Genomic DNA, 10,071 nt, shown 5'->3' with positions numbered 1-10,071 from the left:
ATGGATGGATGGATGGATTGGTGTTTTGGTCCAGCTGGTGCATTATCAGTTTTACCACAACAGTCTATTAAAAGACCAGTTTCAGAACGTTGTTATTGAAAAAGAACCTTTATTGTCTCATCGTCCGTCCGTTTTCCATAAAAGTGCATCATTGTTGATCTCACAGCATGCAAATCCCACACAGTAAAACGACGACAGAAGTGAGAAAGAGAGAGAGAGAGAGAGAGAGAGAGAGAGAGAGACACAAGTCAGCCACGCCATACATTTAGTCAGGTACATTCATCGTGGATAGCACTGGGGTGAGCACGGCCTGAGAGAGAGAAAGAGTTGTTCGTCTGGTCAGGGGGTCACAGGTCAAATATAAAAGTGTTGCAGAGTCTACAAGGGGTAGAGTGAATGGGAAGAGGAGAAGAGAAGAAGAGGATGTCTTTGGCTCAAGTTGTTCCTTTAGAGTTGTGAAGTCAGATGTTGGTTAGTTTGTCCATTTAACCCTTGACCATGGCAGCGAACTCTGCATGGAGGAGACAAGGAAGGTATTGTTTCAGCACTCATGCCTCATTAGTCCAAATGGGTTTGGCCTAAGGAGGTGCTTCCTCACCATCAACTCCGATCTTGCCATCACCATCAGAGTCACCAGCCTTCAGGAAGGTCTTTGTCTCAGCATCAGTCAGAGCTCTGGCACCGGCAGAGAAGTTCTGCAGGAACAGCCTTGAGAGGAAAGAAAGGGAGGGAAGTTTATTGAGTGATATAACAACATGTTTTATTGTGTGCCTAACAAGTGTCTTAGCTCATTTGCTTGGGGATGTTTTACAAAATTGTTTGATTGAGGACATAATTTATGGAACCAATTAATTGGAAATCCTGCTATTCCTTGAATTGACTACCGGCTGGAGCTTTCCTGTTGCCTTTAGTGCTTGAAAGTTAAATATTTCTAAGTATTTTTTATGATTTCTCTTGGACCATAGAGCAAAAGAGACACTGAGTTGCTGCCACAGTTTCTTTGGTTGCATTTTTTCTGAATTTACCCTCATTGAGACAGTTCATATCGTAAACCTTCAAAAGCTAAAGTATAAAGACGTAGAGAGAATGTTTACTTCAGCTCCTCCTCCTCAATGAAGCCGCTCTTGTCCTGGTCAATGACGGCGAAGGCCTTCTTGACGTCATCAGCAGACTTGGCAGCCAGGCCGACCTTGGCAAAGAAGTCCTTGTGCTTGAAGGAGTCAGCGGCTGTGAGGAGACAGAGAGGAGGATCACATCAGAAAGTCAAGAAATGATTCAACACAAACCTGCTGCTGGTGCATAGCTTTCTGTTTACAAGGTCTGGTATTTACTTGTAACAATTCTGTCTCAGCATCAGTCAGATGCTAAGCCAGATGTAAAACGAGCTTAGCCACATTGTCAGTTTTGTATCTTTTTCAGTGTTTTAAAATGCTGCAGTCTTTTAACTTAATGGTTGAAATAATATTTTAAATCTTCTGCCTTGCATAACAGGTCTACTAACATGTACATCTTTCTAAGTAGCTTGAAGAAAGTGAAACAAAAATGACTTGACAGTTTTATTGCTTGGTTTACCTTGACAAGCTGCAATGGCTGCACTAATGTCAGCATCACTCAGAAGTCCGGCGAATGCCATTTTTAACTGAGGAAGAAGAGCAGAAGAAAAATCATCAGTCCAGGACATCAGCTTTGGGAACATCAAACACATTCAAACAGATTAAGTCTGGACCAAAGAACATCTCAATGTACTTTTAGTTTACAAAGTTTACACAACTATAAGTAATCTTCAGCATCTAAGGTAGTCCGGATCAGTAAGTAATCCAAGAAAACAAAAAGATCATTTCAGGTTGTCCAGGTTTTCCCGAAACCAAACCCTCCAAGAGAAAAGATCAAATCTTCTTTTGGTCTCAACAGGTTGAGTTTTTTTCTCCCCTATTTTGTTTCTTTTCCAGTTCAAAGTCAGACTCCAGCGCCCCTGATGTTCAGGAAACAGACCTCTGTGGCTCTTTGTCTGATTTATATCCCATTTTACGAAGGAACACCCTTTGAACCAGAGGCCACATTCGCCTACAGGTCTGCCGCCCTCCAGTGAAACTCACCTCAAGGTTATCTCTAAGACTAGAGAGGATTCGCTCAGATGAATCTGCCGACTGCAGTGAACACCCCAGCCGCTCTCACCGCCTTATATATGTTCCGCTCCGCCGAAATATGATGCATAGGCCATGTAACGGACACCGTGTGCGAAGAAGTCGGCTTGAAAAAATGTGTCAAGTAGACAGAGCCGTTCTATTTATAAGTACATAAATGAAGATGCTTAAATGGTAGGCCAAGTGTGGGCCCAAGCGAAAGTGCTTGATATTGCATCAGGCTAATAATAAACGCTGCTGATTTGGGTAAAACACACTGTGCTAGCAGCCTGTTGGTCTGAGCTGCTGAGTGAAGAGCGATCTGAGGCCTAGAGTTGTATCAAGAGGTGGTTGATATAATCAGCCAGATCCAGCAGTATTAGTCTGGATCCTTCATTAGCTGTGTCGCTCAACAAGCTTTTTACTGTACTATGAAACAAAGCAGCAGTCAATTTAATATTTCTCAAAAAGAAGGGCGAATTATTGACTATTGACCGAATGTCTTCAAATTAATTTAAAATAGTTTTGGTAGGACTTCTAAATGACAGTTTGACTTATTATATAGAACCTGCTATGTCAGGAAGATGCAGCTGTTGTGACAGGACTGCAGCAGTTAAAGCATTATTCTTAAAAGAGAGCAACTATGAAATCCAAAGCATCACATTTCCAATCTACAGTCCAATTTAATAAATTACATTATACAATAACAGCTTTTAAGCAGACGGTAAACATACTTTTCATTACATACACATTTATGCTGTAAAAGGTAGTTTTTTATTTGTCTGATGTAGTATTAAAATTTTAAATGTAATGCTTTCATTAACTGTAAGTAGAAAATCATTATAACTAACACAAATGTTAGACACACACAGGAATCAGGGCTTCCTGTGTGTAATTATTCAATATAATGTGTTTCAGTAAGTGATCAAGTTCATGAAATAATTGACTTTTCAGTAATATTAAATTTATTTGAATGGGTCTATATGGTTTCTGTTTTTATGTGCTTAATTATAAAAGAATGCTTCCATGTTTGACTTTCCATAATGATTATGACACACAAATTGTATGGTAGTCAGAGGAAGTTGAAATTTATCATTCCCATCAGTCACAAGTGAATTTTATTTTAGGCCTGAAGTGACGGAAGGACCATTTAGGCCCAATGAATCCTATTTGTCCACCAGCTTGATTCGCTATGGTGACGGTGTGACAAAGGACGATATTCATTGTTATGCAAGAGGCACCATTCCACAAAGTTCTGAGTCAGTTCTCTGTACTCCCCATCATCTCCATCCTTGATGAGGCCGACGACAGCAGAGTTATCCAAGACCTTCTGCACGTGACAGCTGGCAGAGCTGTACTGGAAGTCAGCAGTGTACAGAGTGAAGAGGAAGGGGGCAAGGACTGTTCCTTGTGGAGCCCCCGTGCTGCAGACAACCTTGTCTGACTGACAGCCCTGGGTCCTCACATACTGTGGTCGTTTTGTGAGGTAGTCCAGTATCCAGGTGATGAGGTGGTGGTCCAGACCCATGTACTCCAGCATGTCCTTCAGTATCATGGGTTGGATGGTATTGAAAGCACTTGAGAAATCAAAAAACATGATTCTCACTGTGCTCCCAGTATTCTCCAGGTGAGAAAGAGAGCTGTGTAGAAGGTGGATGATGGCATCCTCCACTCCAATGCCAGGTTGATAGGCAAACTGAAGTGGGTCCATAGGGTGGAGTCAACCTTGTCTGACTGACAGCCCTGGGTCAGTCAGACCCAGTCAATCCCACGATTGTGGGATTGTCCTCACAATTCCAGAATTGTGGGGACCAGAAGTAGGTGAATGAAATCAATCTATTCTTCAATAGGTTTGATCACTCTCCTACTCAGGCACTGCTGACACCTTCCTGTCTGGCAAGACTGACATGCTTTCCTCTCCCCTCTCCCACACTCACCCCCCTTCCTCTCAATGCACAGCTACCTCCAAACATCTCTCCTGCTGACATACATTCCAGCACAACCACCCCACGCCCCCAAACCAGCCTGACATTCACAGCACTCCAGGTGAGAAGTGAGCTCAGGAAGATAAAGACCAGGAAGGCTGCAGGTCCAGATGGCATCAGCTCAAGGCTTCTCAAGACCTGTGCAGATGAGTTGTGTGATGTGACCGGGTACATCTTTAATCTCAGCTTGAGGTTAGGGAAAGTTCCAGAGCTGTGGAAGACATCCTGCATGGTACCAGTGCCAAAGATCACACACCCAAAAGACCTCAACAGCTACAGGCCGGAGGCAAAAGGTTTAAAGAAACCTTTTAACACTCTGGAACACTCTGTCTGCTGATGCTCTTCTTTCACTTTTTCTCTAACACACCTGTGAGCTCTTGCATAAAACAACAGCATTTATAGCCAGACTTTCTACTTCACAGCTATGCATTTTGTCAAATCAACTCCAAAAAAGTTATCTGAAGTATTTCAGAGTATTTTGTGAAAGAGTTACAAGGATATGATCACTTTTTCAAGACAATACTGTCATTTCACTAGCTGTAAATAAAGTTTATGTTGCAAAAAACAAACACAGAAACCCTTAATCCTTTTGGCAACTATAGGATAAATAAGGTTAGGTCAGCAGTCTGCAGGATTAACAGTAATGCTTCAATCTAACCGTGTCATCATCATCATCATTTACTGAATGGCACTGGACCGCTTTGTGCCAGCTCCTATTTTTGGACCTGCTCCACTTATTCGGTCCATTCCTCCTTATGGGGATGAAACTATTTGTGATGCTATTTTAGGAATCTTTAAAGGCTAATATGATCTGTCTCATTATCGTAGCTATTATCATCTTCCTCATCATCACATAGACACCAGAGCTGGATTACATAATGAGCTCACAGCCTGAACCAAAACAATGAGATTAAAATGGGAAGTAGCACGGGGGTCTTTCCTTGCCATATTTGCTCTGGTGGACTGGTCCAGGCTGTTATGTGTGTCTTTTTACATTAGGTGGCAGTAGTGAAATAATCCCATTACGGTTGCAAGGAGAATCGCTTTATAAATACTCAACTTTAAAATTTTAGATCATTGAATTGCACTAGCTGCTGCGGTCTCAGCTGTAAGAGGAAAATGATAAATGCAGAAGCATTTCTAAATTTATTCTCTCCCTGTGTAAAACATACATTCCTTCAGATTCCTGGCTTTCTGACTAAAAGCTGTCTACATGTAATATTTGGACTTTAACATTTGCTCTGGTTAAATGAGGTCCTCACCTCAAACGACTCAGCCACAGATACTGTAACTATTCCTGCCTGTCTTCAGTATCGTGATAGGATTACAAATATCTAACAGCAGGAATGACACCCATCAAGCAGGACTGTAATTTTATACAGTGCAGGAACATCCCTGTTACATTCTGAAATGCTCCCTACTTATAGGGAGCATTTCCCATAGGGAGATTTTTTATTTTATTTTATTTTTTCAATAATTTGTACATTTTTTAAATCAAACAGTTTTTCATCCTTTTTTATGATGTTCTTGGTTTTAGGTAAGTTTTAGGCAATTACATTTAAATTATTTGCTCAAATCTCCAGCTTTTCCTTCAGTTATGCTGCAAGCAGAAATAGATGTGGCCCCTTTGTTCACTGTCCCCCACCTTGAAAGAAAAGCTGTGAATAAATGTGACTCCCAGACAGAAGCCCTGTAAACTGGCTGGCTCAGAAACTCTACCCCGTTCCCAGACATTCCCCTGGGTCACTGCAGGAGACCCGGCCTCCTCCCTGCACCAAGACCCTATGGAAGCAGTGCCAGACACCAGCCTCCTGGTCCCCCCTCTGCCAGAGATCCAGCTGGATCCTGTCTGCACACTTCTGTTCTCACCGATGATGGTTCTTGTCCACCATGTTTGAGAGCGAGGTGTCAAAAAGCTGGGAAATCCCTGGTACTGAGCCATTAAACCCTGTTCGAAATAATTTATTCATCAAATAAATTGGGGTGACTAATTTGGGCGACTGTGGCTCTGTGGATAGCATAATTGTCTTGTGATTGGAAGGTTGTAGGTTCGATTCCAGCTTCCTCCTGCCACATGTCATCGGTGTACAATTGTGTGAGTGATTGTGAGTTCGAATGGGTGAATGTGACTCTAGTGTAAATGCTTTGAGTGGTCAAAATAATTGGAAAAGCCATTTACCAAAAGATTAACCACAAAAACCATCTACAATAAGTTTCATATTCATATTTCATAGTCATATGATTGGACCATATAAAAATATGTTTATGTCGTCCATATTAAAAGCCCAACTGTTGAAAAAATTTCAAGTAAAATTCTGACTGTCTCATGACTGTCATAACATGATAACTGTACAATGTGTGGGCAGCTGAGGCGATATTTCACAGTGACATGGATGACATCATCAGTTGTTGACAAGCACTGCTAATCCACCTCATTTGCTTCTGCTGCTCTTCTTTAAATCTGCCTTGCTGTGTGTTTAGAAAGCTGTACTCAGAGATGTTAGAGTAGGGGATATGATCCTTGCTCCACATCCATGAAATCCCCAGTTGTCACAGGAATACATCACAGCTGTCTGTCCAAAAGTAAAGTAGTAAAAATCCCTCCTGCTGCTCAACATTCAAAACCAGAAGGAACGATTGTCCAAATGTGCAACTGCTCAACCAAAACAACAACCACAAAAAATAGAAGAAAAACTCTTCAAAAAGAATAAATCAGAATGAAAGTATCAGAGCTACTCCAACATGTTTCCTATGAGTAGGGCAATTCTAGTATTAGGGAAAAAAAGTGTTTCATGGTTTGATGTGCATGACACATGCAGAGATCCTGTAAATACTTTAGGAGTGGTTCTAGCAGCACTAGAGGTGATACCATGACAACAGGTCTATAATGTATTGTGGTGCTGAACTGTTCAGTGATTTATAAACTAACAACAGTATTTTAAAGTCTATTCTCTCAGTGAAGGACTGTAGAACTGGGTGATGTGCTCCATCTTCCTGGTTTTAGTCAGAACTCCAGCAGCAGCATTCTGGATCAGCTGCAGCTGGAGGATTGAATTTTTAGACAAACCTGTCAAGATGCTGCCGCAGTAATCAATGCAACTAAAGTTAAACTCATGGATGAATTCCTCCGAATCTTGCTGAAACATTAGTCCTTCAATCCTATAAATGTTATTCAGGTGATAGAAGACTGAAATTGTAAATGTCTTGATGTGACTTTGAAGGTTCAAGTCTTAGTTCATCGCTAGCCCAGATTTCAGGCTTGATCACTGGTTTCTAGACGTATTAACTGTGTGTTTTAAAGTACATATTTTTGTCAGCAATCTAAAGGTTATCTCATCTCAGTTTGTGTTCAGTAAGATTAGATGTAAACTACACCTGATTAATAGTGTCACAAAAACACATTTTATCAAGAAGCTTTGCTGTCTCATTGAATACTGATTTTGCATTCATTATTCAACATTTTGACCTATTCATAAACAGTTACAGACAAGTACTTCCTACAACTTTTTAAGTCAAACTTTGCAGTGTGTTTCATAAAGGGTGACTTCACTTTGTCTTTCATTGTTAGTCATGTCTTGTAGAATGGACCCATATGCAGCAGGTGTGTAATGTTGAGTTGAGTTTTTGTGATTTCAATGAAAAGATTAACAAACTTAGTAGGAGATCCAAAAAGTCAAATAGGAACACAAACATGAAATCTGAGGGAAGAGGATGACAGGGAACAGAGAGGAAGAACAACAGGAGTAGATGAGAGAATCCAGCAAGGCGTGACTGAGGATGAGATGCTTAAATATTGGGGAGGTTGAATGCTGAGACAAAAGACCTAGGCTGATGAGCTAACGAGTTGCAGGTGTGAGGGGAGACCAGGAGTGAGACTGAGGAGAGAAAGAGAGATAGAGAGAGAGAAAGTAGCACAGGGGGTGAGGCAGAGTACACTGGGAACAAAGAAATAATTCTACCACTGGGGAATGACTAGACTAACGAAAAATAATTAAATTAGAGCAACTAAAAATAACTGGAAACAAGAAATGAACATAACTAGGAACATTAAGAAGAACTGAAGCAAAAGATTGAAGTAAAAGATCAAAGAAAAGATTAAGATAGAAAAATCTAACTAGGATAAATAAATCAAACTCCAAAACAACTGAACAACTCGGGATCCTAACAAGTCACTGTTTGTGTAGCCTCTCAACAAAAAAGGCTTACATATAAATGTACATGTTTGCTTTGGATGAAGTCTGACTTCATCATTTAATTGCTATAAATAACAGGTATAGTATCTTTTAGAGTCTGGAAGGAACCATTCCATTGCAACTGAAAACACTTGAGGTACAAAATATAAAGTAACAATGTCAACAATGAGGAGGTCAGCACCAAATTCTGGTGGAATAATATATGATAGCTACAGTATTTTATCACAAAACTGACTGCAGGTGTTTGGTGTCACCTGCAGACAGTCATTTTAACCACTGCTGCATTATGTATTAAAAGAGGATCTGACATCATGCTGCTACATCCACCTGATCTAACCTGGGCAGGTACTGTAGTGTGTGTGTGTGTAAACTGAACGGCTGTCAGAGAGGTTATATTTGGCATATCTGAAGGAAACCTGGCTCGGCCTGCGTTTCCTCTTCACTCGAGTTTCCAGCTGTGGTTGCTGCCTGCTCGTGGTCACTCTGCTCTGGCAGTGTTTCCTCAGGCTGTAAACATCCTGTTATTAAGGCCTCCGTCACTTTCAGACTTCACTCCATGGGCTCCCTCCACTCACCACCCACATTGTTTGCACATGCAACATTTAGGTCAGTTCACCACTGGGATATTCTGTTGAAAATGGAATAAAGGCATGCTGTGGTTAACATTCACCCTGATGTTTGAGGTTATGCGATTCTAGGTCTATTTTTTGCATATGAATCCAGAGAAATACAACCTGTTGCAAAAAAAGAAAAATGGAATAGATACTTTTGTAGAAAGTTCAACAAGTTATTCTACTTTGGGACAAAAAAGGGATCGCAGATCTGACTTAAAATTTATAAGAAAACAAAATAAGCACAAAACTGTAGTTTCATAAAACATATTGAATATAACAATAAATGACACTGTTGCAATGAATGACAAACCCATATTTTCAGATCAAGTTGAGGAGTTAAAAATGTAGAATAATGTCAGAATTTGCATTTGTGAAACAACTACAACTACTAAAAAAACTTTTAAAAAAAACAACTAAAAAACTAAACTAAACTAAAGCAACTACTACTGCTTGCAGATCTTAAACCCCTCTCCCTTTAGAGGAGTAAAGATTAATTTTAACATTCTTTCAAAATATAAATATATGTCTTGCTATCTCTGATCCTTTGTGATTTGAGAAACTAGATGGTTCCAAGATGTTTTAACACAATGTCCTACTAAATTCAGGACATCATTAGTTTTATTATAAATCACTCAAAGGAAATCTATGGAAAACCACATGCTGATAAATTCTCTCACTGGCAGGTGGGCTGGAAGTTTCTGGTAGTTCCATTCAGGAAATGAATGGATGTTTGTTGGCAGACTAGTGCTCTTAGTCACAACTGGTGCTCCTCGTGGCATCTGTCAACACCACATTTGGACTCTTTTTACTTCCATTTCCTGCTCATTAAAACCTTCAGGTGTAGATGCGCAACAGGTTGCTGCAGCTCTCACTGCGTCACAGGACGGGCCATTGAGAGCTGGCTCAAGGACCAGCAGGGTGACGTAAGACGGGTTTCCTCAGGATGGACTACGATGAGGCCTACAGCGACCAGAGGGGCATGGAAACGACAAAAACATCCTCTACCCTCCATCACGTACGAGCCTGCCGGCCTTGTGCCTTTCCATGCGCTGAGGCTTGTTTTCAGGAAGAGCAGACTTCCTGTGTGATGGAGAGGTAGATGAGAGGAGGAAGAAGGGGGGATGGGGCAGAGAGGAAGAGACAGACACAGAGAGGG

At 40.9% G+C, this 10,071-nt stretch overlaps 1 protein-coding gene across 1 annotated transcript; it reads right to left on the bottom strand.

The window, feature by feature from the left end:
- Positions 1 to 89: 89 nt before the first annotated feature.
- On the bottom strand, positions 90 to 2,204 carry LOC103142662 (parvalbumin alpha). Its single transcript, XM_007558823.2, has 5 exons — positions 2,097 to 2,204; positions 1,573 to 1,639; positions 1,095 to 1,227; positions 599 to 708; positions 90 to 511 (listed from the first exon to the last, which is right to left on the bottom strand). The coding sequence occupies exons 2-5, from the start codon at positions 1,631 to 1,633 to the stop codon at positions 486 to 488; spliced, it is 330 nt and encodes a 109-aa protein (XP_007558885.1). The 5' UTR covers positions 1,634 to 1,639; positions 2,097 to 2,204; the 3' UTR covers positions 90 to 485.
- Positions 2,205 to 10,071: the final 7,867 nt, after the last annotated feature.

The sequence above is a fragment of the Poecilia formosa genome, unplaced genomic scaffold (genome assembly GCF_000485575.1).
Source record: "Poecilia formosa unplaced genomic scaffold, Poecilia_formosa-5.1.2 Scaffold4, whole genome shotgun sequence".
Taxonomy (NCBI): domain Eukaryota; kingdom Metazoa; phylum Chordata; class Actinopteri; order Cyprinodontiformes; family Poeciliidae; genus Poecilia; species Poecilia formosa.
This window is presented reverse-complemented; position numbering and strand designations above follow the sequence as displayed.

Bases quoted from the DNA above. Each gene is read 5' to 3' on its own strand.
- LOC103142662 (XM_007558823.2), bottom strand. From the start codon at position 1,633: ATGGCATTCGCCGGACTTCTGAGTGATGCTGACATTAGTGCAGCCATT. The intron at 1,228-1,572 runs GTAAACCAAGCA...GTCTCCTCACAG, and splicing joins AGCCATTGCAGCTTGTCAAG to CCGCTGACTCCTTCAAGCAC. The intron at 709-1,094 runs GTAAACATTCTC...TTTCCTCTCAAG, and splicing joins ATTGAGGAGGAGGAGCTGAA to GCTGTTCCTGCAGAACTTCT.